The 27,283-nt window shown below is 41.8% G+C and overlaps 1 protein-coding gene across 35 annotated transcripts in view; it reads left to right on the forward strand.

The window, feature by feature from the left end:
* The window catches only part of PCBP3 (poly(rC) binding protein 3), a gene marked incomplete at both ends in the record, with an annotated part of 72,899 nt that overhangs the window by 10,788 nt on the left and 34,828 nt on the right, over positions 1 to 27,283 (forward strand). For 26 of the 35 annotated variants that reach the window (XM_079981845.1, XM_079981838.1, XM_079981856.1 and 23 more), the window contains 2 exons: positions 23,039 to 23,181; positions 25,249 to 25,272. In XM_079981845.1, coding sequence (XP_079837971.1) covers positions 23,113 to 23,181; positions 25,249 to 25,272 — 93 coding nt within the window. Of the gene's footprint in view, positions 1 to 16,370; positions 16,390 to 16,679; positions 16,852 to 17,274; positions 17,370 to 17,404; positions 17,487 to 17,506; positions 17,528 to 18,037; positions 18,135 to 18,785; positions 19,129 to 19,621; positions 19,644 to 23,038; positions 23,182 to 25,248; positions 25,273 to 27,283 lie in introns of those variants that run through there. The other 9 variants (XM_079981839.1, XM_079981869.1, XM_079981866.1 and 6 more) reach the window with 9 other exon arrangements.

A 27,283-nucleotide genomic window follows, 5' to 3' on the forward strand; every position in this document is an offset into this window, starting at 1 on the left:
GGAATGTGTTTTTCTGCTTCCCTTTTCATTCTCCACCGTGTAGGCAATGACTTTATGAATTCACAAGAGGGAGGATTTTCTAGAGGTAGAGAACACCTATGAACTATATTCACATTATAAAACTGCCAAAAAGGAGAAATCCATGATTTTTGCATTTTCTCACTACAGAGTGTAATTATGTTGATGTGGCTTCACTGATTGTTCACAAAAATCAATGTTACAACATATGTTCAAGAATCAGTCAGTGCAGCCTTGAATAGTTAGCACTAATTATTTCTGTAAAACAAGTTTTGATCATTTGCTTTTGTCAGGTATTATAAACACAGTGTTCTGTCCAAGCCAAGGAAAAGAAATAAGGAATGTAAGCATATTGTGTATATTGTGTGTATTGTGTATATATGCCTGTATGCATACATATATAGATATATGTGCACGAATACTCGGACACAAATAACAGTCCATTTATATTTAGATCATTTTAAAAGACTGTTAAGTATACATGAGACTAATTTGACAAACAAGACATATAAGTGTCATTTCTGGTTTCTGAAGAGGGCATATGGAGGATGACATCCAGAAATATAGAGAAGCCCACTCTTGAATATGTAAGGTTAAAAGAAACAAAAAAAAAAACCCAGTTACTGCATTTATTTTCATTTTGTACTTCTGCAATGATAGCAGTTCTGTGCGCATGAGACACATGATGTCTCCCCCACCTCCCTGTGACACACCAGTTCTCTTTAAGCAAGGGAAGTTGTGACTTTGCATGTGTCATGCATTTCTAGGGTGTAGAATGACTTAAGTGTATGTAAAAATAATCACAGTTTGTAGAGAACTAGTAAGTTGCTCAGAAATATAGGTAAGAATCCTGAAAGGAATAGTCCAGTGGCCTGAAAGTGCAGGGGAGATCATCCTGGCTCTCTACACAAGTGGCAATTTCAGGAGGAAATTGTCCCTCTGCACTGAGCACAGTCGACTCCGTCTGCTGAGCAGTCCTAACACAGCACGAATGCCGCTGCCTTGCTCTAGTTTTTGCAGCAGCCTTGCAAGACAAACGAGATCATTCAGTGTGGATTTTACCTTTTTAGCAAAAATCTGTATTACCCAGGAACAAAGACCACAATCCCACACAGAATTAAACTCACTTACATCAATAGGCATTAAAGAGACTTAACTGTGCTTTGGATTGCTCCCATATAATAAGATTCTTTTTTAAAAAAAACAAAACAAAACCCTTATCTTGATTTTAATTCAGGCTGAGATTTAGGTGAAGTGAAAACAGATCTGGACTGACAGTTTTAGAGCTTGCTGTCAAGGTCAGAATGGAGTGTGCTCAGTTTATGAGGCTTCAGATACTGAAGAGGAGAGAAAGATTTCTGAGATCCATAATCCTTACTGGCAAACATTAGCAATAAGATCATTTCATGAACAAACCCAACACGAATTAGATGTCTCCGTTTTACTTTTATTTATATATCTTTTAAGTTCAACGTAGTTTCCTTAAACAGCAATTCTTATCTGGTGCGTCACTGCTGGATGTCTGAGCCCCGTTAAGTTCAATGAAGATTGCTCCCAAGTAAAGGGCTATAGTATTGCAGCCCCTCACACTTGGATTTTGTTATTTAGTATCTTCCAGCCTTTATGATCCCTTTTGTGATAATCTGTTGCTCGGGGTGAAATCCTAACCCCAGCCGGTCCCCAATGTGGCTTAATGGAGCACTGCGTCCATAGCCCCACGACACAAATCAATTGGGGCAGAAAGTTGGGAGGCTGGCAGTGACCGCACTGGACTGCCTTAGCCCCTCCCTCAAAAGGCCCCTCCGTTTCAGGAACTTCTGCTGGCTGCTACCAGTGAGGATCCAGCTGGTGGTGCTTCTGTTTGCTCACTTGTGGAAGCTGGTAGGGTCAGGGGGAGGCCTCAACACAAGCCAATCGCCCCAGGCCAACGCCAAGAGTGTTTGGATGGTGCACTTAGTTATCAGCATTACCTCAATGCATTGCCGGTCCAGGTCCAGGTCCCTATTCAGTCTTGAAGCTCACTGGATGCCTCTGGGTGGGCTTAACCCTAGAATCTGAATGGTGGACCATCTACATACTGAGGATATTGAACCCATCCTTTCTTGATGGCATCCCCAAGCAGTTTGCTCTGGATGTTTAAAAGTGTGTGTGTGTATTTCAGTTTGTCTTTGGTTTCTGAGTTTTTCTGCTTGGCTTTTAATCTTTTTATTTAATCTGCTGCTGTTTCAAATTGTATATGGATCCACCCAGTGTTCCAGCCATCGCTCCTTCTTCGTTCTATCACCTTCAACTCTACAGAAAACAAAGGGGTTGACTGACTCTTCCTCATGTCAGCCATGCTAATCATCTATCAATTGCTCCGGTCAACCAAATTTCAATCCCTATCCTGGAAACTATACTCCTCAGACAGGGCACTGCTGAGAGGTGTGTTTAACATGTAGTAGAAACCAGGTTTTTATTGTTCCAGCTCCAGTCCTCTGGAATAGGTAACCAGCTGAAATTAGACTTGCGCCTAGACATGTTTCAGCATTCTTAAAGGACTAGAACTCAGGAAAGCCCAAGGATGCGGGACTTCTATTTTCCCATTCTGGCTCATCCAGTTCCTACCACTGTGCCTTTCTCACCCATCGTCAATGACCCTGGAGTCCAGGTTCCATCTCCAGTTAACGGATTTCAGGTGGCAGGTGCTGGGTATTTTGGAGAGCTGCTGCCAGCCAAATTAGACACCACTGGGCTATGTGGACAAATAATCTGACTTCATATGTCCAGGCATGATCTCCCCCACTACTAGCACTAAAATAATCTGTTTATATTATTAGAATAAAAAGCTAAAGTGTGGTCACATGACTTCAATAAGCTCTTTTAAGTGTCTCAACAGCGCTTTCCAAAGGATAAGGCTTTTCTGACTGGATAAGGTTTATTTACATTTAAATGATATGCAAAAGAGGGGGGGTAACCAGAGATTGCATTAGATCTAGACACACCCTTCTATTGACGAAAGGATTCTTCTGTTTGTGGAAGGAGCTCAGATCCAGCTCTCACCCAAGGGAGAGGGGAAGGCACTGGAGGAGGAAAGAGGAATCAGTGAAAATCATGCCCACCCCCTTCCACCTGTTTCATGACCTGCTAATTTAAACATATTTTAAACTGCTGACATAAAAAAGATAAATAGACATTCATTTTATTATCCATGCCGAAAGCTGACTCTAACTTTGCACAAATATCTAGGTCACTGGAGGGAAATATTCTGTATATACACCACCCCCTTTTGCATAAATAAATGCTTTGCATTCTGAAATCCAGAGTCACACTAATCTTTATTACATTTACATAGAACTTGCATTCAAATACTGTACATTTTTAAAAGATTAAAAACAAACAAGGCATGAAATGGGGCCATTAAGATTGCTTTGCTCTTGGACTGAGAGGATTTGAGGGATACGGCTAGATCAAGAGATTGAAAACGAAGGCCGATTATTTGGAAGATATTGCCTGTGGGATTAAAACAAGAGCGATGAATGGATTCAGGCTGAGTGAACAGAGGGAGAATCCCAGATGTGGAGGTCATTGGCTCTTCTATTCCGTTAATACGAAAGCAGTGGCATCGTGTCACATATAAGGAGAATGACTTTAGGTACCGTTTCAGCAGATGAAGACCTAGGAGGTGATAAGCAGTGCAGAATGGTTGTTCACACAGCACTTATAAATGGCAGAGAAGTTCCATGATATATATTTAACTCTTATGTCTTAAGATATACAGTGGTACCTCAGGTTAAGAGCTTAATTCATTCCGGAGGTCTGTTCTTAACCTGAAACTGTTCTTAACCTGAAGCACCACTTTAGCTAATGGGGCCTCCTGCTGCCGCTGCATGATTTCTGTTCTCATCCTGAAGCAAAGTTCTTAACCCGAGGTAATATTTCTGGGTTAGCGGAGTCTGTAACCTGAAGCGTATGTAACCCAAGGTACCACTGCACATGGATAATTGCAGAACATTTAACAGTTCCGCAGGAGACACCTTGTACTGTACAGCATGGGAAACCTGAGTCTCTTGAGCTTGCATGTGACTTCCTACACCCATTCAAACACCTTCCCCTTCCTTCTTCCTGCTCTTTCAAGGAAGAACATAAAGGATGAGCACAGCTAGCAAACTAAGCAACTATGAGACCTGCAGTGCAGAAGGTCTTATTGAGTGGGGAGAGCCTCATGGAGAGAACAATGTCTGTCTGCATCAATGGTTCTAAAAACAGATGTAACTTTAGATTCTCATTAAAATCTGGGCAGATAATGATGACTTAGGTTGGGCATTCCTACCAGCCTAGCCTACTTTCAGGCATGCAGTTATATGTTTGGGCTTGGATCTGAAACTCCCTTCTGTGTGCAGAAGATGCCTTACTTTCAGAGGAGGGCTTGTTTTGTGTCTTGCATTGCTTGAGAAAAGTAAAATAAAAAAGAAAGACAATTTCCTATTTGTTCAACACTTCCTACAAGCAGCTGAATTTCTCTGTAACACTGAAGAGTACTGCACCACCTCTTCTGCTAGAGTTGAGGAAGGGTTTGCAGAACATCGTCACTTGGGGTGGGGTTTTCCTTGTGATCATTCATCCCCTGAGGTGCAATATGTGAAAACCGCAGGCAGGAATAATAATAATAATAATAATAATAATAATAATAATAATAATAATTTATTATTTGTACCCTGCCCATCTGGCTGGGTTTCCCCAGCCACCCTGGGCAGCTTCCAACAAAGATGAAAGATACACTAAAATGTCACATATTAAAAACTTCACTGAACAGGGCTGCCTTCAGATGTCTTCTGAATGTCAGGTAGATGCTGATGGGAGGGCGTTCCACAGGGCGGGTGCCACTACCGAGAAGGCCCTCTGCCTGGTTCCCTGTAACTTGGCCTCTCGCAGTGAGGGAACTGTCAGAAGGCCGTCGGAGCTGGACCTCAGTGTCTGGGCAGAACAATGGGGGAGGAGACGCTCCTTCAGGTATACTGGACCGAGGCCATTTAGGGCTTTAAAGGTCAGCACCAACACTTTGAATTGTGCTTGGAAACGTACTGGGAGCCAATGTAGGTCTTTCAAGACCGGTGTTATATGGTCTCGGCGGCCGCTCCCAGTTACCAGTCTAGTCTAGAGCACCAAGTTGTCTGCAATACAGAGACAGGAAGGTATGTTTTGGTTCTAAATTGAGGATTGAATATCCTGGCTTTTGCTCATTGCTTTTGCCTTCTGCTGTCTACTTATTCGCTCCCTCATCTGGGTTTCTGTATATGGCACCCAGCACAATAGGCTCATGGTTTCAACTGAGACAGAAATGGTAGGAATAGTAATGGCAAAAACTTCTGTTGTAACAATTCTGTTTACAAGGTTTCTGTTGCAAAAACCCAGAAAAATACAATAACTTAAAGAACATATGATTTACTGCATACTTTATTCATATTTTATTATTCACACACAGTTTCCAGTGGGAGGAGGGCCAAACCGGACAGTAACAATACTTGTGAGATGCAGGAACAATGAAGATAAACTAAAAAACAGAAATGGAGGTGGTGATTGAAAGTAGAAACCCAGCGGCAGGGAAAGACAGCTTAAATCATATTAGCTTTAAGATAGCCACTTACAAATGCATCACCAAAAAAAGAAGACTTACATTTGCCTAAAATGTGCACCTGCTGATTTATATGTACAGTGGTACCTCTGGTTACGAACTTAATTCATTCCGGTCCATTCTTAACCTGAAGCACCACTTTAGCTAATGGGGCCTCCCGCTGCCGCCGGAGCACAATTTCTGTTCTCATCCTGGGACAAAGTTCTTAACCCAAGGTACTACTTCTGGGTTGGTGGAGTCTGTAACTTGAAGTGTTTGTAACCCAAGGTACCACTGTATAGTATAAATCTGGATATAATTGTTATAATTTGATCAGAAATGCAGTGAATATCATCTTACTGGGAAAGATTGTGACAACTGACCAGTTGACCTGTGCGCCTGCCCATGTGCTCTGTAGATGGGCAGATTCCAGGACCCGATTCAGAGCCAGGCAGTCCATCAACAGGAGGGTGCCTCTCCAATAAAGGACTGTGCTATGAGTCTCTTGCAGACCTTTGCCTTCAATGGACAGCTATTCTCTGTAAAGTAGGACACATGGACACTGACTGCGTCCAATCACTCTTTCCTAACTCAAAAGCATAGCCCCCCACCTGCTTTCTCACTTGTGCAGAAAGATATGTCTTCTATCCGGGGGGGGGGGGTGGACTGGGAGCAGTATCTTGAAGACAATTTTGTTTGTTTGTTTTTATATATAATAATATTTATTGAGATTTTACAAAATCATAAAAAATACAGCAAAAAAAGAAAAAAAAGAAAACAGAAAAATACAAGATGCAAAAAACAAAAAGTGGATAAAAAATAAAAAGAAAAAAGAAAAAATCCATCTTTTCTTTTTTAACTTTAAAGCTCATTACCTTGTTTCCTTGACCTCCTCACACCTCCCCTCTTTGTATTTCCCTTTACATAATCAAATCAGCAAATCCTTGCCCTCTTTCAATTTATCATCTTTAACTTTGTATCTTAACATATCACAACTCAAATATCTTCATCCATCAATTCATTTTTGCATACTCTTTCTAACTTTATCACTAATGCCACTTATTTTTAATCCAACATCATTTTAGCATTCATAAATTTTACACTGTTTCTGTGGATAGTCTTTAAATTTCTTTGAAGACAATTTTGAGACAAAAGGTGGTGGAGAAAAAGGTTAAACAACCTCTCACACTGAATCCACCAACCAATATTTTTAAGTCAAGAAACTTAAAGGATAACGTATAGTTTTGACTGCAGATTCTGTTCACAGCCAATTTTAGATTAGACAAAGCCATTGAAAACAATGGGGTCAAGAAGTGTCCCCAAGTCTGTTGAGCTGTGAATGTTGTCTGTCTTCCCTTGTTCAGGCGAAAGAGGACCTGGCTGCTGTCATCTTCCTATACAATAGGAGGTCTGTGGTTTTCTTAGCCTCTGGACCCTACAAGTTGTTGAGGGCTGCTAGGAAGTATTTTGAAGTCTTTGTTCTTTTATATGAGCTCCCTATTTTTATATACAGTACCAACATTGCCATAGAAAACTTTGTTACATTGCAGTTTGGTATCTCACTTCAGGACAAAGCATCAAATTGAATGACTGGTTGGAGCAGTCTGCTACTGTTTCAATTGATGAGGGAAATATGTAGCCTGCCTTATATTGACCCCATTCTGGTGTGTGTGTGTGTGTGTGTGTGTGTGTGTGTGTGTGTGTGTGTGTGTCTGTCTGTCTTTGTAGCTACACCTGAAGAGTCTTGCCATGCTGCGAAGCTGTTAAAAACACCAGCACAATAGTTGGCAAAGCTAAAATATTGTTGTACATGAATGTGTTGTGTGAGTAAAAATGCAAATTTATGCTTGAATTGCATAGAGTTAATTTAGCTTCCTAGTGCATGGACGGTGAGCAGACACAGTTCAATGGAGGTTTCCTTTTCCACTGGACCTGACAATAATTGGTCAGATTAAAAGGCTGGGATTTTAGCTTCAGTGAGAAAGAGCAAAAGCACTAAACAGGCAGAGGCACCTGTGGTGGGAGAGTTTTCTGGTAGGCAAGCTGCAGCCACGGCACATGGGGTTGTTTGGTTATGTATAAAGTAAATATAAAGTACAGTGGTACCTCGGGTTACATACGCTTCAGGTTACAGACTCCGCTAACCCAGAAATAGTGCTTCAGATTAAGAACTTTGCTTCAGGATAAGAACAGAAATCGTGCTCCGGCAGCGCGGCAGCAGCAGGAGGCCCCATTAGCTAAAGTGGTGCTTCAGGTTAAGAACAGTTTCAGGTTAAGTACGGACCTCCGGAACGAATTAAGTACTTAACCCGAGGTACCACTGTATAAAGTATAGCCTGCCTTTATGACGTTCTAGACACTAAGACAGTTACAAAAATGGTGAAAGAACTGTAGCAAAACTCTAACATATTCAACATTAAGCACTACCATTCTCTCTCTAAATTAGGCTGCTTAAAATTAGTATAAACTTTAAAACTTAATGTTGCAAATCATCTCTATGCATAAAAACACTATATAGAACACTTGACACAAAATATTGAATAGAATAATGCAAAATGTTATAATGTAAAATGTTGCTGGCTGGTGAGCGTGGGGTTTGTGAACACAGTTGGTGGTTCTTCTGCATCTGTAACAGCAACACGTGGTAAAGAGTTGCTCTTTAAGGTATGCAAAAAGAGGCATGGTCCAAAGTCAAAGCAAAATGAGAGGCACCTGTCTAACAGTGCTGGAAAACATTTTTTTGCATGCCCAAAGTCAAATACATATTCATGCTAATCTTTCTCAAGAATGATAGATTTGTGTAAATATTTTCTTTAATTAAAAAGACACTTTCATAAAATATCACCGTGATTACAAAAGGAAGAAAAAAGCAATCCAGGGTAGTCCCAGTCTAGTTTTTGTGCTGCTACCTTTCATGAATGATGTAAATAGAAGAATTTAGATTTTTTTTCTATATTCTTGTACAACCACTTTCTCCCCAGCTCTGCAAGAGATGACCCATAAGTTTTAGGAAACCATATTTCCTCAGTGCCACAAAGGAAACCCTGCACTTAATGAAAAATATTTGCTTCCTTCATAATTACTTGCAATGAAATAGCCATCTCAAAAGACCTGTAGTAAGCTCCCCACCCCCACCCCTTGTATTTTCCACCCCTTCTCTTCTCTTAGATCTACAACCTTGCCTGGGTTAGTGGGAAAAAGCTATTGCAAGGGGATCTGTTGGAAGGATTAATGGGGAGATGGTGTGGGCTTTTTGATGCCCTATCCCCCTACTTCCATCAGAATTTGCTCATGAGCATGTGCAGTACAACAAAATGAAGGCTGGGTTTGTTTTTTGCCCATATTCCCTATCCAATTTCTATTCAAAAAGTAGACAAGATAAATCAAAATTCTGTAAATCTGAGGATCAGATTCTGATATATGTCATTTAAAGGTAAAGGTAAAGGTACCCCTGCCCGTACGGGCCAGTCTTGACAGACTCTGGGGTTGGTGCGCCCATTTCACTCAAGAGGCCAGGGGCCAGCGCTGTCCGGAGACACTTCCGGGTCACATGGCCAGCGTGACAAAGCTGCATCTGGCGAGCCAGCGCAGCACACGGAAACGCCGTTTACCTTCCCGCTGGTAAGCGGTCCCTATTTATCTACTTGCACCCGGGGGTGCTTTCGAACTGCTAGGTTGGCAGGCGCTGGGACCGAGCAGCGGGAGCGCACCCCGCCGCGGGGATTCGAACCGCCGACCTTCCGATCGGCAAGCCCTAGGCGCTGAGGCTTTTACCCACAGCGCCACCCGCGTCCTGACATTTCCCCTCTAGGGATTAGGGAATTTGATGGCCTGGACATTGGAAATCATTATGCTGGTATTAAAATAGGGCAGGCTGCAGAAAAATGATGGTTATGGGCTACCTGAAAACATTACTGTTAAGGAAATGTCATTTAGTACCTATGTAAGCCTATGTCATTTAGTACCTATGTAAGCCTGAAATACAAAGAAGGAAAGGCAAAGGTTGTGTTTATTAAGGCAAATCCGCAGTGGTGCAGAATGCTTAGAATCCTGGCTAGAAACGAGTGTGCTTTCCCTCTCCCTTTGTAGTCAGTGCCCTGAGCATGGCTCTTCTGCCAAATCAGCAGCAGGAATTGGCTCATGTCATGCATGTGATTGGACTCGTCCAAAGAGAAAGGAAGGCAACTTTAAACCTGCAGCTGTGGGAACCAAGAGGATTTTTCTGAGCCTGGTACGGTTTGTGGGGGAGCGAAGGGGTTAAGAAGTATGGATGGCAAACACAGTGCTGTTACTGCAGAGAATCTTTGTTCTTTCCCTGGGAGCCACCTTGTTCTGCAATGCTGGAAATGCACAGCATGGCTATAGCAAGTCACTTTGTACATGCTTTTGATCTGGTGTGCCTGTGGACACATGAGTGGGATTGGAGGTCATGGAGAAACCCACTTGCTCTCACAGAAGATGTACAATTCTGACATTTCCCCTCTAGGGATTAGGGAATTTGATGGCCTGGACATTGGAAATCATTATGCTGGTATTAAAATAGGGCAGGCTGAAGAAAAATGATGGTTATGGGCTACCTGAAAACATTACTGTTAAGGAAAATATGGTAAAGGAAAATAATGCACACTGACTGTGTGGGACTATGACGGGCCAAAGGTCACCCAGTGAGTTTCGTGGCTGAGCGGGGATTTGAACACTGGTCTCTTACATCCTAGTTTACCAGTCTACTACACTAGTCACCACAAGGTGAACTAGGTGCAGGCTTCTACCATAATAAGTCTTTAAGTTGCACAAGACTCTCTTGTTTTTTCTGCAAGAGACTAATGCAGCTACTCCTTTCAAAATTGTTATCAAGGAAATGTAGCACTAAAAATCTCAGGTTTGATATTTTATTGTCTTTGAAAGAGAATCTGAAGTTTCAACTTCACCAAAAGCAACATGTATTTAGGTTAACCCATTTCAAAAGCATGGAAAGAGCTCAGTAATGGGGAAAACTGCCCTCGGCTATGCATGAAGTAGCTGTTTAATGGAGATTTTAAAGCTCAGGCTGAAGAAGCGTTTGCCATTGATGCTTCTCCTACCAGCAGGTTGAACTATATTGCTGAGAGGGGGCCATGCTGGCTTGAAATTCCACTAAATAAGCTTACTAAATGCCCACAAGTTATTCCAAATTGCAGTTCTGAAGCTATCCTAAGAGTTATTCCTGTATGCATATTGTTATTGCAGGGGGGCAGCAATTTGTCAGGTTTAGCTTCCTTTGGAAGGAGCTCACAGAAGGTTTATGGCATCTGTAGTATTTCAGTTTATTTACAAATATACAAACACAGCTTAAACTCTGCAACCCAAGATAGGTAAAAAGTAGTACAGCAACACATGGCTACTTTAAATAAATTCAAATCTCCAGGGGCTGGTGAGCCGCATTCAAGGGTACAAAAGAAGCTTGCGGATGTAATCTCAGAACCTTTGCCCATGATCTTTGAGAATTCTTGGAGAACAAGTGAGGTCGCTACAGACTGGAGGCGAGCAAATGTTGCCCCCATCTTCAAAGGGGGGGGGGGAGACCTAGGAAACTTACTGACCGGTGAGCTTGACATTGATACTAGGGAACATACTAGAACAGATAACTCAACGTTCGGTCTGTGAGCATTTAGAAAAGGTTGCTGCGATTACTAAGAGCTAGCATGGGTTTCTCAAAAAGAAGTCAATCAAACAAACAAACAAGTCATGCCAGATATCCATCCATATCTCTCTCTCTCTCTCTCTCTCTCTCTCTCTCTCTCTCTCTCTCTCCTTTCTCGCTCTCTCCTTTCTCTTTCTCTCTCTCTCTCTCTCTCTCTCTCTCGGATGGAGTTACAAGCTTGGTGGATCAGGGGAATGCTGTGGACATAGTGTATCTTGATTTCAGTAAGGTTTTTTTACAAAGTCTCCCATTATATTCTTACAAGGAAGCTGGTAAAATGTTGGTTGAATGGGCAACTGTTAGGTGGATTTGTAGTTGGTTGACTGAACAAACCCAAAGAATGCTCATTAATGGTTCCTTGCCATCATGGAAAAAAGTGGCAAGTATTCATCTATCCTTACCTCGTTATTTCTTGTGAGAACCAGGAAGTAGTGGGAGACATTTTGGTCAGTTACTAGGCAACCACCCATATGCCTTTCCTGCTGTTCCTCCTTTCATGGTTATGGGCCTGAAGACTTGCTGGAATGAAGAAGGCTGTAAAATTAAAACTGTGGTGACAACAACAACCGCAACCCACTTAGTAACTGTCCAGGGGCCTATTTACCATGGAGGGTAGGGAGGAGCCAGCTGGGGGGACCCATTTGACCCAGTGCTTAGCTCACACTCTCCAATATGTCCCAGAGGGAAACTGGAACACACATCTTTCAGGGCCACAATCTCATGTTAGAGCATGGCCCCCCAAAACGGGATGTCCCAATTAAATTGGGGCAGTTGAGGGGTATTTACTATAGCTTTAGCTTATGCATTCTCTAAGCTAGCTGTTAACTCTGCATGTAGCTCCTTCCGTCGTCCTGCATTGCCTCTTTAAAAGCCCCAGGCAGAAGTGGATCCGCATATAAAAATGCCCCTTTCCTAAAATGTTGCATTTTCCAATACTGCTCTGTTGGATAAATTAGGTTCCCCAACCAGGCTACAGAAACCTGACCATGTGACATTTTCTGTTTCAGCCCTGTTTTTCTGGCACTCACTTCCAGTTGCTTCTCTTTGTATCAGGTACTGAGGGGAAACATTTCCAGCAGCAATTGTCTCATTACCTCAGTCCTCAATGTTGAACCCATGGTAGTGTCTTGGGCCACTATATTCTACTGACTCCCAGCAAGAGATTATCATTAACCCCAGTTTGTAAACAGATAGGGCCTAAGTGAGTGCAAGCGTAAATCAGTGTGAAGAGAAGTGACCACGGAAAAGTATGTTCCTGGAGAATGGTATGAATTTTAAACAGGACATTTGAACAAACCATTCAAGGCTACTTCACACGTTGCAGTCCTGATGTGGGAAGCCCTGACGGTGACCCCACATGGTGACTGCAACAGCTGAGAGAAAGATGTGGAATAAATGGCCCTTGCACTCTGCAATCCTAGTGGAGGCTGCTATGAAGAAAGCTCTTGATGGTTCTCTCTAGGCATTCAGCCTGGACACATAACAGCAAAAATGTGTCGGAGAATAGGGGTGTGCCAGGTTGCCAGGCACATCTGGGCAAACGGACTTACAAGCTGCCTCCATGCTAAACACAAAGCCTGGGCAGGAGTGGGCAAGTCCAGTACATTCAGAAACATAGGGAGGCAATGAAGCGCATGTTCTTGCCTCACCCCCTATGACTTTGTCCCTTGCAAGACTGAACTCCAGAAGAGGGCTAATGCAACCAGGGTGTCCGTGGTGAGAAGCTCACATAAATTATGGCTCCATAACATAAAAGTGTTTTCCACAGCCTCTCGTCTGGAGATTAAATATGAGCATTACCCCCACAGTTTTCCAAGATAGATGCCTTTTAAATTTGTGCTACATCGTTTGGGTGACTAAACCTGAATATAGAGAGTGTTTGTGGCCTGTTCCAAGTTCCTACTGTAGATTTTCTCTACCTTCCACTCCCCTCAAGGCAAAAAATTATTGTGAAGTCTTTCTGCAGGACAGCAAAGTCCTAATAAGCTCTGTCAGTTTCTGCTAGTCTGGGCCACACACTGGATGATGCGGGTACTGAACTGTTAAATGCAATAAATCAAAGCCGTATTCTCTGTTCCCAAACTCTTCCTTTGATGGGCATATTCAATGGGGCAGCTGAGGCTTCAGCCAAATCCATTTGCCAGTACAGTACAGTAACTGGAACACATCTTATTGAGAAAGCATCAGGATCCACAATTGCACCATGCAGACAGTAAAATCCATGTCCCAAAAAAGACAAGGATCTTCTCTAGGTCAGGAGCCATGGTCATAAATTGAATGTACCGCACAGTGTGGTCGTTCACCATTTATGTTTCTTTTTTTAAAAAAATAATATTTATTAAGTTTCTAACAAAAAAAAAGGGTTACAAAACAGTAAACAGTAAACAAAGAAAACACAAAAGAGATACAAAAACCAAAATTTAACGTAAAGAGAAAATGAAAAAATAAAAATCCCTCTTTCTAATATCTTACCACTCATTTACTTATTTTCATGACTTCCTCACACCTTCCTTTTTTATATTCCATTTAAAAATTTGTTCAGCAAATTCATACCCTCTTAATTTACCCTTAATTGTTTATCCTCACACATTCTAACTTCAAATTTTCATCTGATATTAATCCATTCTTACATATTCTTATTTTGCCTTATTGCTAGAACCACTTTGTTTCATTCCAACGTCATTAACATTCAAAAATTTTACAGTGTTTCTGTAAATAAATTTTAAATTTCTTCCAATCTTCTTCCACCAACTCTTCTCCCTGGTCTCGGATTCTGCCAGTCATTTCCGCCAATTCCATATAGTCCATTACTTGCATCTGCCATTCTTCCATGTTTCTTTGACCTTTGACATTCCAGTGCAACTAGTCACACTTAACTATTCACAACAAGGGCTATTATTTATTATAGCACAAAACACTGTTGGGTTCATTTTTATAACTCATTTAGATCTTCAGATGTTGAAAAAGATGAATGTTTATAACTGTCAGAATAGAACTGGACATCTTGATCAGCACTGAGGGACACACCAGTCACAACATCAGTTTATTGTCCCCATTAGGAATGCTATCAATTTAGCACCCAATTCAAAATGAAGCACTTTTCAACCTAGAGTGGCAATTCCAGACTAAATTGCTGGTGTGGAAGCAAACCCTTTTGTGTTTTAGCTCTTGCTGGGATAATGTATCATACTAAGAAGACATCTTAGGAATTTATATGCTGCCCTTTCAGGATAGCTTACAACAATAATAAAAAAACAAATTGAAAATAATGGAGTAAAACAGGTCAATAAAACGAAAACAGCATAAAAACAAATAACACTAATTAGGCAGGAGCAGACTGAAAGGTGTGGAAAAATAAAAAAATGAAAGTCTTCACCCAGCATTGAAGACATGAAGGTAGGTACCAGGTGACCATCTCAGAGGAGGAGTGCAACCATGAAGAAGTTATTTTCATCCGTTGCCCCCTCCCACACCTGGAGGCACCTGAAAAAGGGCCTCCAAAGATATTAAGGTCTGGATGAAACTTAATGAAAACATGTGAAGTCAGTCTTCTTCTTCTTCTTCTTCCTCTTCCTCTTCCTCTTCCTCTTCCTCTTCTTCTTCTTCTTCACAACCACATTGCATGTTAAGGAATAGTGAAGGAGATTTGATGGATCTCTCCACTGTTCTACATACATTATCACATATTTCGGCAGCATAATTTAGTTAAATATAGTAATCCACATGTGTCTGAAAATGTATTTTCAGAGATTACTGAACCATAAAAATCTCCCTCTTCCCCATTGCCATCTCTGACTTGACCATGATATGCAACATTAAATGATAATCCTGAGTTGTTTGCTCCATATACCATCTTAGCTGCTAAAATATAATGCTTATAATCACAGGATTAGGACCTAATAGGAGGATCGGGCGACAGGCAGTGCCGCAGAGAGCATGCAAGAGGGTACTTTTAAAATGTTCTCCAATCAAGAGATGGCTGAGAAAGGTCATGGAAATCAATGTTTTCATCTCATCAGAATTTTAGTTTGCAATCACTAACTGATGGAGGCTTTAGGGTAACGCCACAAGCTTAATGGTTTAGGGAACATGCATAGTTATAAATAAAAAAAATAAGATCTCATCTTTCTCCCTGAAGCAAACATTGACACAAAAATGCAGCTTAATATTGAATTAGCAACTGGTCAGAACTGCTGTTTCTTGCTGACCATGTTAAGCTGAATTTGTGGGTTTACATCAAATGGCCATTATGTGTTAGATATCTCATGGGAATCATGAGCAAAAGCAAACCTCAAGTGTGCAGAATTATCCCCCAGATGACCTTGTGCTGTGGTTGTATTTCTGGCATGGCTGATCCATTTATAGCATTGGTTTTTATTCTTAATCTTAGAAAGAAGTACTGTTATCACTGAAATATAAATGCAAATATTATGAAACATATAAAGCACAGGACTAAAATATCACATATTCCCCATGCAATAGCAATTGGGCAGACTACCATCTTCCAGAAGAACAAGAAATGTATGCCCTTCCTGCGTGTTTCATGGCCAGCTGCTACACCTGAGGCTAATGAATGGTATTAATGCTACTACATCTTCAATGACATAAGGACGGTTTGTGCATTTTGAATGGGTTTTTAATGTAACACTGAGATTTTATTCAGCTGAGAAGCAACTAGTATATTTCTTTAACCAAATAAACAACTCTTCCAGTGACAGGCCACACGCTTCTTCCTTTTGGAAGGAGGAACCTGCTATTGGCCATGGAGCATGCTGAGCATCTTCTCTTGTGAGCACAGCATGGTGCCAGCTATGGGAGTTTCCCATTGGGCAATAATCGCAGAGGGTCCCATGACTGCTGCTGGGGGTGAAGGCTGGGAAGGAGGGGCTCAGCAGTGTGGAAGCTGCTTCAGCATATGGAACAGGGGGGGGGGGCAGCACTGATCATGTATGTCTTTCTCATTGATAAATTCTGAGAGCCCTGCCCACACAGTCACATCCGTTGTGTGCACAGCCCTGCGGTGTAGAATCACACCGCGAGGCAGCACTCCCTGCATATGAATCAAACCCTTGCTGGTTCTTCAAGAACTATAACAAAGGTACAGACTCTAATTAGAAAGGTCTTACAAAGCTTCTGAAAGCTACTCTGGCCTTGTTTAGACTTAACGCTAAACTATGGTTAATGTTAGTAAACCATAGCTGAGGTATCTGACAAACAATCACTTGATTCTTGGATTACTATGTTGTAGAACACTTAAAGGCATCAGCAAGAACTGCTAAGGCCGCACACTTTTAATCTTCATGTGTGCAGGCAAGTGCCTGGAGAGGGCTTCTGTTCCCCCTGGATCTGTGGACATTGACCAGGAGTGGTGATTCTGATTAGGGCGTTAATGGCATGGGACGTGTGGCAAACCATCATGGGAAAAGAAGGGTTTGGCAGAAGGGATTTGCTCTCTTTCTATTGTCTCTCCAAACAACAACTCCTGAGGAGTCAAGGGCACCCACAAAATAGGCAGTTAAATGCAGAAATAACTGACATACTGTCAGGCCTACTCAGGCAGGTAAGGATGTCCCAGTTCCCTTTTCAGTTACTGACAGCTTTTTGTGACCCATTTCCAGGCTCATTGAAGACAGATGAGTGGGTTTCTGTTGCTTGCCTTCAGCAATTCTGGCCTTTGCAGTGTTGCTGACTTGTTGGTTTTGCTACCAAATGTAGTGGATTTTCAAAAGTGCATTCAGTGGGGTAAATTTCTGCCCTGTGGTCAGTTGGAGAAGCTGTGTGTCTTCTTCTTTTTTTCCCTTAGCAGAGGTCAGTGGTCTTTTTTTATTATTTTCAGTGACATTTCTGAATTGAGTTGGAAGCTGGGGAAATGATGTTTCTCAAGAGACTACAAGGCTTGTCTTATTCTGGCCAATAAAAGCCCAAGGAGGATTTGAATCAGTCAGAAGAGTTCATGGCCAAGTGGACGGTGGCACAGTCTCTCAGGCGCCCAGGCCACTGTTTGCTCCCACTAGATGTCTGTGGTCTTCAGAGAAGGTCAGACCAAGAAGAGGGGGCTGTGGCCTTCAAGTCCCGCAGGTAGGCTTCCTTACAGGCACCTTGTTAGCCATGGTGAGAACAAGGTGCTGGAGAACTAGACAGGCCTTTGCTCTCATCCAACAAGGCTCTTCTTAGGTTCTTGCTTTTATTACTAAGGTGAGGACAAAAGCTGGTTTGGTTTCCAACCACTAGCCAAGGTAAAAATAACAAATACTTTTGTAGCAACCTAAAGACTCACATTCCTCCTTCTCCTCCTCCTCCTCCTCCTCCTCTTCTTCTCATTCTTCTTCCTCCACCCTTCATCCAAAGAACTAATAACTCCCCACCACCGCTACCCAAGCATATGTATTGAAAAAAACATCTGAATGCCTGGTTGAAGAGAATCATTTGTGTTTCTTACAGCATCAGCTTTTGCAGGCTAGAAGAAGAAAAGTTTTTATTTGATATCCCGCCTTTCACTCCCCTTCAGGAGTCTCAAAGCGGCTAACATTCTCCTTTCCCTTCCTCCCCCACAACAAACACTCTGTAAGGTGAGTGGGGCTGAGAGACTTCAAAGAAGTGTGACTAGCCCAAGGTCACCCAGCAGCTGCATGTGGAGGAGCAGAGACGCGAACCCAGTTCCCCAGATTACGAATCTACCGCTCTTAACCACTACACCACTCTGGCTCTTGTAGACATAGGCTACTACCTATGTCATCAGATATGTGGTTATCTTGAGTTGCAGGCAGATATAGAGATGGGTGAGGATTGTGAACAGAGAGGCCAGAAGGAAATTAAATGAAATTCATTCCTATACTGACCATGGTGATTATATATTTAACAGTGGCCATTCATTAAAAAGCCCCAGTGGCGTTGATAAGACAGGCCCCTTGGCCTCCATAAGCTACCCATACCGATAGAATTTCTGACTGGACCATTAACATTTCCCCTTCCTCCATGCCTCTCTACCACTTTACTCACCCTCTGCAATTCCTTGAGCTATGACATTCATTCCTCTCTCTCCAGCTCTCCCTGGGCAACACAGGCCCCAACTGCGCATGTGTGACAGCTTACCCAGTGCTTTCTTCTGGGGCTACGCAGGGCTATGCACACCCCTAAACATTTTGTGAATCTTTGTACTTTTGTTCATTTACTGTATTTACTTTTCCCAATTTGAACTATAAAATTGTGGTTTTCTTGAGTCAAAATGAGAAGACCCCTAAACATTTTTTAAGGAAAAAAGCACTGGGCTTACCTATGAACGTCACAAGCTAACGTTGGCTGGGAAATGCCTTTTATTAAGAATTGTAAATAGGTAAAGGCCAGTGCTTGGAATGAACTGGTTTGGTTGAACAAAGTTCACTAAATGGCACAGAAAACACCATGAACAACACCTGAAAGTAGTTGCCACACAGGCCTTTCAGGAGGTGACACGTCCAAGTGACAAGGCCTCACCTGGGCCCCCAAAATGTGAAGGTTTTACAGATGAAGCATGGAAGCCAGGAGGCTCAAGCCTCCAGCCAAATTGAAATACAGTCCAGTATTTTGATATTTTGAAGTTTGTGTCCATGACCTTATTCCAGACAGTGCCGTAAAGCAGTAAAGTTTCTTGCTATAGGGAACAACCATTAAGGTTTTGAGCAGCCATATTATGAAGAGCCTGCATTAACCTCTAATGCGGCATAAAAATAAATTTAAACAGAACTTAATAATTTTGTCACAGAGGTCAGATCCTAGTTACCACTTTTTTAATGGTGGCAGCACTGGAAGGGAGAATTCAAAAGCAGCAGAAGACATCTGGGGCTTATTTATGGAAAAAGTGAACTCCCTTTTGGCATCTGTATCCGATTATTTTATTTTTTTTACTCTTTATTTACCCACTTGGTAGGCATAAGATAAGTTATCTATGACTTCCACCTTCTAGATGGTGTGTGATTTATTATTAATCATTACTATTTCTTTTTTCTCCATTTAGTTTCTTATTTTAAATTTAATTTTTACCTGATCAGATAATTGTAGGCATTGCCTTTTCAAAATGAAATCAAATTCAATTAGCCAATAAGTCATTGCATTAATGTCTATTCAAGCTACAGAATGCTGGGAAACTGCAGCTGTTAAATCATACTATTTGGGCAATATGGATATGGTCTGATACCCTATGTTGAGATTAGCTCATGCTTCTCCACTACCATGTAGGTGGATGGTTGTCAGTGGCAGAATAATGTGACCTAAAGAACCCATTGAATTTTGAATTGGCATATGAGTTTTCCACTGAAATCACCTACTTAAGATGGGGAAATGGGATAGCAAGACAGAATTCTTCCAGCAGGTGATGTATGTGTCAGTGTAGTGCTACTACTTTAGAGTAACGAGATTTGGTTGCTGAACCGGATCCTAAGCAGGCAGGAATTTCCCATTGGAGTGAATACAGCCAGATTCTAAAATATTTATCTGTATGTAAGAGGCAAACACAGGTGAGCAAACTGCATATGGTCTTCCCCTACGTGGTGCATTTACTGGCTTGCACATAACAGAACTTTCAAAGTCCCTAAATGGAATCATAGAAAGCTATGTCATGACTTCTTTTAAAATAAGCAGAAGACAAAAGAATCAACGAAGAAGAAGAAGAGCTTTAGAAAGCTGGCTTAGAGCAGAAAATAAAAGCTATTATTGTGATGCTTTTGAACAGCATGTTTGTAAAACATGTTTTTTGGCTTTTGTCTACATCTGTGTCTGCAGGGAATTGTCAATATGTTGAAGAGCACATGAATTCAAAGTAAAAAAAAGCCTTTTCTATATTGTGACCCATGTTTTCATTCAGCTCCTGAATTCAGACACAAAATGCATACCTTTCACCAGTATGATTAAGAAAAGGCTAATGGAGCCTTCCTACACACTGAAGCATGAAGCATGTATAATTTAATAACGCTGATAAATCTTAAAGCCAGGAGCATTTGGCGAACACATGACCCACTTTTTCAATCTATTGGAAACATTTACATAACAGCCTGATTCTCAGGCTTTTCATTTTCTAGATAGAGGAAGAAGAGACAGAAGCACATTTGAACACCCTAAACTCGACATGCCTCAAATAAATTCTGCCGTTAAAGACTTAATAGAGCATTCTGGCAAGCCTTTGCTCTTTCTCCATGCACCAGGATCACTCACTGGGGGCAAAATGGACCCACTGAAAAACAGGAATAACTACTGGTAGATATCTTGCCCAGTCGCTGTATGAAGAATCAGTACAGCATATACCACACATGGAGAAACAAAATGGTTTGCAAATAATAGACAGCACTTGTCCCTTGTCCTCATTACAGTTCCTTTGGGGATTAGAGTGACACAGTCTTTCTGCCTTGAGTAACTTTGCAATTTGACCATCATCACACTATATTAAAATGCTTGTGGCTTCCAAACAGCGCAGGCCTCTAATCTCCAGTGTTGCTGTTATGTCCACCTACAAGGGTGGTCTTGATGCTGATGTTACCAGACCATGCTTAGATTCACTTCCCCTTTTGCAGTTCATAAGGAGGTGTCTAACAGCAGAGTCCATCTAGCTGCAGCTGGTAGCTGTTCTCCAAGGGTTGGGAAAGGGGAAAAAACTCTGTTGTTGTTTAGTCGTTTAGTCGTGTCCGACTCTTCGTGACCCCCTGGACCAGAGCACGCCAGGCACTTCTGTCTTCCACTACCTCCCGTAGTTTGGTCAGACTCATGTTTGTAGCTTCGAGAACACTGTCCAACCATCTCGTCCTCTGTCGTCCCCTTCTCCTTGTGCCCTCCATCTTTCCCAACATCAGGGTCTTTTCCAGGGAGTCTTCTCTTCTTATGAGGTGACCAAAGAATTGGAGCCTCAGCTTCACGATCTGTCCTTCCAGTGAGCACTCAGGGCTGATTTCCTTCAGAATGAATAGGTTTCATCTTCTTGCAGCACCAGCTAAAAAAACCCTAGTCCTGCTGTATAGTCCTTTTAACTGGTGATGCAAGCTATTGAATCTGGGACTTGGATGCAAAGCACATGCTCTAGCACTGAGCTGTGACAGGCTTATAGGGTATGTGCTTGAGGCTGTGCATTTACATATAGTGCCCAGTGATAGCATTGCATACTGAATTTTTACTGCTATGGGCAACAGATGTACCACCATCACAAATGTCAAAATTTCAAACAAGTAGGCATGAAGGTCAGATCCAATGTCTAGTGTTGGTATTATTCAGCACCTGCTGAGGCCGGTACTCGAACTGGGGAGGTACTCCCCTCCCCCAGTGGTGCTTTTCCTCTTCCTCCTTGATGTCTCCATCTGTTCTGCTGCCCTCTATAGCCTGTGGGCAGTGATAAGGGCAAGGGAGCTTCAGTCTTCACTCGCTTGGCTCTCTCTTAGGCAGTGATGGAGACTGGGGGAGGGGCATGGTGGCCGTGGCAAGGAGAAGGGGGACCACGGAGGATGCCATGTTGCTGAAGGGCTCTCCAAAATCCTGGAGACAGCACTTGGGTTATTTAACATGGTTCCACTTGATGTGAGAGGGGAAATAAAGTTCCACTTGAACAATCCTCAGAATCATACAATTGGGCAAACTACTTAGAGATTGTCACACAGAAGATCAGACGACGTTTGTAGATTTGCAAGAAGTTTTGTGAGGAGTATTATTGGAAGTATTGCAAAATTGGAGAAGGGGAAGGATGATTTGTTAAGAGATGTAAAGGCAATATAAAGTTAAGAAATGCATAAGTGGTTAAAACGGTGGATCATCAGAGGTGCTGATGGAAGTCTAAAAAGATTGTATAAGTGATAAGTTTTGTGGTACATTTTATAATTTATATGTTAAAATCAATTTTAAAAAATTTAAAAAAGAGATTGTCACACAAGCAAGCAGTACTGTATATAATTTTTTTTTAAAAAAAAGCATAAAAACTTGTCATTATTGAATGGCTTGCAGAAGATAAGTAAGACCAACACCTAGATAGGAAACTTCATGGCATCTAGTTTTGATGGGAATATGTGGAAATAGTTTTGCATTTTGGTAAAGGACTAGTCAAAGGAAATTGGAATCACTGTAATATAAATTTACAATCTGTGAGATCTTAAAGGGAACAAGATGTATTGTGGTTATTTAAGTGCTATTGTTTCTTTATGCTATGTTAAAGCAGAATTCTCCAGGATACCCATCTTAGTAAAATCATACGTATCCCAAATTATTCACAACTTTAGAGAGAAGAAGGAGGCAAATGGAAGATACAAAATATAGAGACACATCAAAGGAAAATTTGTTTTTTAGAATAACTAACATCAGGGGCATAGAGTGGGGGGGCAGGGGGCCATGGACCCAGGTGCACAATTTTTGAGGGGGTACGACCCAGGCGCCTTCATGCAGACACCCCCAGCATGGCACAGCCTGATGCTCCTCTATGGCCATCAAGGGCTGCGTCGACCAGCCAAACTCCCCCCTGCGCAGGCGGGCAGGTGGCTCAGCGAAGCCCTGCTTTGTTCTGGCGGGAGTGGGGTTACTCCAGCGGCGGCAGCGAGGGCAGGGCTTGTGCCCACCCACCAGCCCTGGGCACTGATAATGGATGCTATGCCACCGACTAGGCCTGGGACATTCAGAGAAAGCTCTTCCCATAGATCACTATCAGTTTTCCAGGTTGTCAAATGCTGTTAAGTGTCCAAGACTGAAAACATTTTAAATCTTACACAGCAACAAACAAAAGTAGCACTTACTTGTTCTCTTTTCAGGTGGTTTTCTCCTGTGGAGTCACTTTTTCCTTGGGTCTCCGAATATCAGACTGTTTACCATACCACCATAGAAGATGGAATCTAAAGTTTCTGAAGGTGGCCTGAATGTGACGCTCACCATCCGACTGCTGATGCACGGGAAGGTGAGCGGGGACCATGTGCTTCCTTAAAACGTCTGATTCAGGCCCAGCAGCCAGTGATGGTTTACTTGTCTAGATGCAAATGCTAAGATTGTGTGTCCATGTCACATATATTAGTTCAGTTCTCTGACAAGTATGCGATTCATAACACAACAAACCTGGAAAACTGTTTAACTGGGGAAGTTATTGTTGTCCACCACTATCAGCTGAAGATCATGATAGCTGGCTTCTTTTGAGATAAAGGCTCCCAACCAAAGTCTCCCAGAGTTCAGACTCCATAGAGTTCTTGAAATAGTGCCCCAACCATTCTATATCATCCAGTTCCCAATGGCCAAGGTCCTTCTGTAACGCCTACTTGCAAGCAAAGTTTCTTTCTAACGCTTATTGAAAGCTTCAGGAGATTAGTGGTGAAAAGTCTCTGATTTTGTCCTTCAGCATCCTCACTGAAGGGTCCCAAAGCTACTTTCTCTGCTCAGGTGGTGATGGCGAGGCTTTTCTTACTGATTCCCTTTCAGTTTGTTTTCTTTCAGTAGCAGCATTTCCCCAACAAGAGCCAAAAAGAAGAAGATATGTAGGGGGAACAGTATTTAAAAGTGCCCGCCTTGAGGCAATTGTGTGGGGGTTTTTAAACTGGGTTTTCTATATAGTTCAGATATCAAAATAGAACACAAAATATGCACTGTACAAATGTTATGAAATTTAATAATGAACTGTGATCAAGGCATCATTAAAGGTATTAAATATACATGTAATGAAATATCAAAGAGTGGGGTCAGACCCAAAAATGATTTTTAAAAAGCTTTTGGGGGAAATCAATCATGTTTCTGTTTTATCCACAGAGCTTCTGGGAGCACTCAGTCTATGTAGTTTGCCTGATAGTCTTGTCTATTTATTGAGTTTCAGTTATCCAGTTACTATAATTTTTATAAATTCCAAATAAAGGTTTATTTGGCTGGTACTATAGTCTAGCAATGTTCTTATTATTTACAAAAGAAAGCATATTGGCAATTTTACCAGAGGCTGAATATACCAGTGGTTCCCAACCTTTTTTTGGCCATGCCCCACCTAAGCATCTCTAAAATCCTGATCTCTCCCCCCCCCCATGACATATAATTCTTAATTTTCAAAAAGTGAACTATTCACGTGGAGAAAGCCTAAAAGGCCATTAACTGTTAACAACTCATTCTCAAATTGCCCCCCTTTAAAAATCAAATTGCCCCCCTGTGGGGCGTGTGCACCACGTTGGGAACCACAAGTCTATGTTAACCTTCCAGACTGAATCAATGGGCTGAAATGTTCAGCCTGAAACTTTGGAAGCCCTAAAGAGCTCTTTGCATATCCCCACTTCTGTGTGCTCCTCACCCGAGTGCAACCAAGCCATTTTGTATTTGATGGACAATACAAACAGAGTACCTGTTTCCCTGCAGAGTACCTGTTTCAGAGTACCTGTTTCCCCGCAGAGCGTGTGAGGGATTGCCTCAGATACTGTAATGGCAGTACTTACATTGGGCTTCAAAACAAACAAAAACTTAAGAGAGATATCTGTTTTTCCCTCTTCTGCAAACCAGCCCTACAATTTTATGATCTTATGATTGTCCTCCACTAGAAATGGTCACAGGCTGGATGCACATCCTGTGCTAGGAAAAAAGAAAGTAACGCAAAACACTTGTTGCTTAATATTGTGCTTAATATTGCTTTTTACGGCTTTTTAACATTGCTTTTTTAAAAGCCCTGAAGTACACATTAAGCGACTGATTTTTAAAAGATGGTGGAAATTATTTTAAAAACTGCCATTCAGGTGAATTAGACATTTTCTTTCCGCAGCCACAGATCTAGGCCACTCCAGCCGGAAAAAATATAGCAGCATAATAAATACAATATCCCAAATAGGGTGCAAAGTCTATTGCATTCTTCAGAGGAAGAGCAGTGAGTAGATTGCACCAAGAACTCTCCATCAGGAAGATACCCTCTGCGGCCCATATCATTTAATTAATTTCCATCTCAGCCAAGTATGTTTATTAATGAACGTTCTTGAATTCTTACTTTGTTGCAATTTTTCTTTTAAAACAGGAAGTTGGAAGCATCATTGGGAAGGTAATTTCTTCAAACTATGCATCTTAATGCTTCTATGTTGCCTGTGTTTACAAGCTGATTTTTTAGTACAAACAAGCTGTAGTGTGTGGTTTGGTGGAATGAGATGTGTTTACTCACTTTAGATTTCTAGGTATGTGTGAGGGAACTGCCATCAGTGCCAGAGGGAGAGAGCAAAAGCCAGAGGGATTCCAGAGAGCGTCCCGGGATCGGGAGGAGCAGCCCATCTTCTGGGGAAGGGAATCAGCGTAGCACCAGTGGAGAAGGGGGGCAGATGGGGGAAGCGGCGAGGCGGTCCCATAACTCCTTGCCAGGGACCAGCGGGGAGAGTAGGGGTCCTCCGCTGCCCACGCCCTCCTTGCGCAGAAGGCTTTCGCGCAGAGAGAGTAGGAGGAGACTAGGCATCAAAGAACTTCTTTGCTGGAAGAAGTTTAAGAAATGCCCACTGACGGATTCTGCCAGCGATTGAGTCAGCCACGGGTGAGTGGCTGTCTGGACAGAAAAGGTTCACTTAGGCAACCCAGCCAGGTGTTTGCACCCAGCCGGGGAAATACAGCCAGCTTACGCACGATCAACCCCTAGAACCATTACAGTATGCCTCCAGAATTTACTACCAGTAAATTCTTTAATAGGACCACAAATAATAATCTCCATTTATGTGAAAGAGGCCAGATGGCACACTATACCCTGCCATTTGTACAGTTCACCTACAAACAGATTCTTCTGTTAATTTAATAATTTGCTAGAAGGTCAATCAGGTAATTTCAAAATTAGATGGTTGCTGGCTGATGCAGACAAGTTTGTTACCTATAAGGTAGCTTTAGATGTCCTAGCAGTAAGAAAGCTGCAGGCTTCTTTTTTGATCCCCAACAGTATTGACTGCCAAGGGGATTAAAAAACATGATTTACTGTTTCAAGTTTTGACAACTTGTATATGTTTAGCTTACTTTTCAGTTGTCTTGTTGGTTTTTATGAGTTACATTGCAATGGCCATTGACTGCAAATAATAAAAATCCGACTGGCTGACTAAAAAGGGACAAGCGATTCAGCTGCCCTGAACTTTCTTAAGATGCAACTTCTATATTATTATTATTTATTGAATGTATATACCGCCCTATACCCAGGGGTCTCAACCATCTACCTCAACCACCCCCTAGATATCCTTAGGTGCAAGGCAGATAGAGTGTGCCTTACGTAATGGGAAAAACCACGTCTTTCGTTTTATGATTATTAAACATTAACATTTATTTCAAAAATCAAAACAATCACCTATTATTCCCCTGAGAATGGTGCTATACTGTTGTCACTCTCATTTGTTAAAGGATGCTTCCACACTAGCCAGATACTCTCTTTTAGCCAGAGCTTGATCTACAGTACCAAATAGAAAAGATTAAAAAAGGGGCAAAAGAAAAGAAACAATTATTAGTAGTATTCTATATTTATTTATGCCCTTCCCTTTTCTCTGATGGGACTCAAGGCAACTTACAGATAAAAACAAGAACCACTAAAAACATAGGAAAAACGAATAATTAAAAACAATTAAACATTCATAGAATTAAAACGATATACATATATAAAATTTGTTTAAAACATACCAATAATTACAATAAAAACAGCTCAGGACCAGTCCTTTCATTAAAAGCCTGTTGGAACAAGAAAGTCTTCACCTGCTGGCGGAGATCTCTGAATGAGGAGGGGCCATATAAAAATTTAATAAAAATACATACATACATAAAATAATTCCCCATCTGAAAGCCCCCATGCACAAATGCCAGTTGTTGCTACGACCACATCTGGAATATATTTAGAAGATATTTCAAAATAGACTTCAAACATCGCAGGAGGTGGGGCTGTATTCTCTCCTCCATGTGCCATAGTGGTAACTTCTGAAGGTGTGCATGTACCAAGATGTGGGACGGGGTGTTTCTGTTTCTTAGTGAGCACCTCAAGGGGAAGGTGTGATTACAAGAGCTATGGGAGAGGGGGAGAGAGACAGACCCAGCTTAAAAGAAGC

This window comes from Podarcis cretensis (genome assembly GCF_951804945.1).
Source record: "Podarcis cretensis genome assembly, chromosome: 1".
NCBI classification, from domain to species: domain Eukaryota; kingdom Metazoa; phylum Chordata; class Lepidosauria; order Squamata; family Lacertidae; genus Podarcis; species Podarcis cretensis.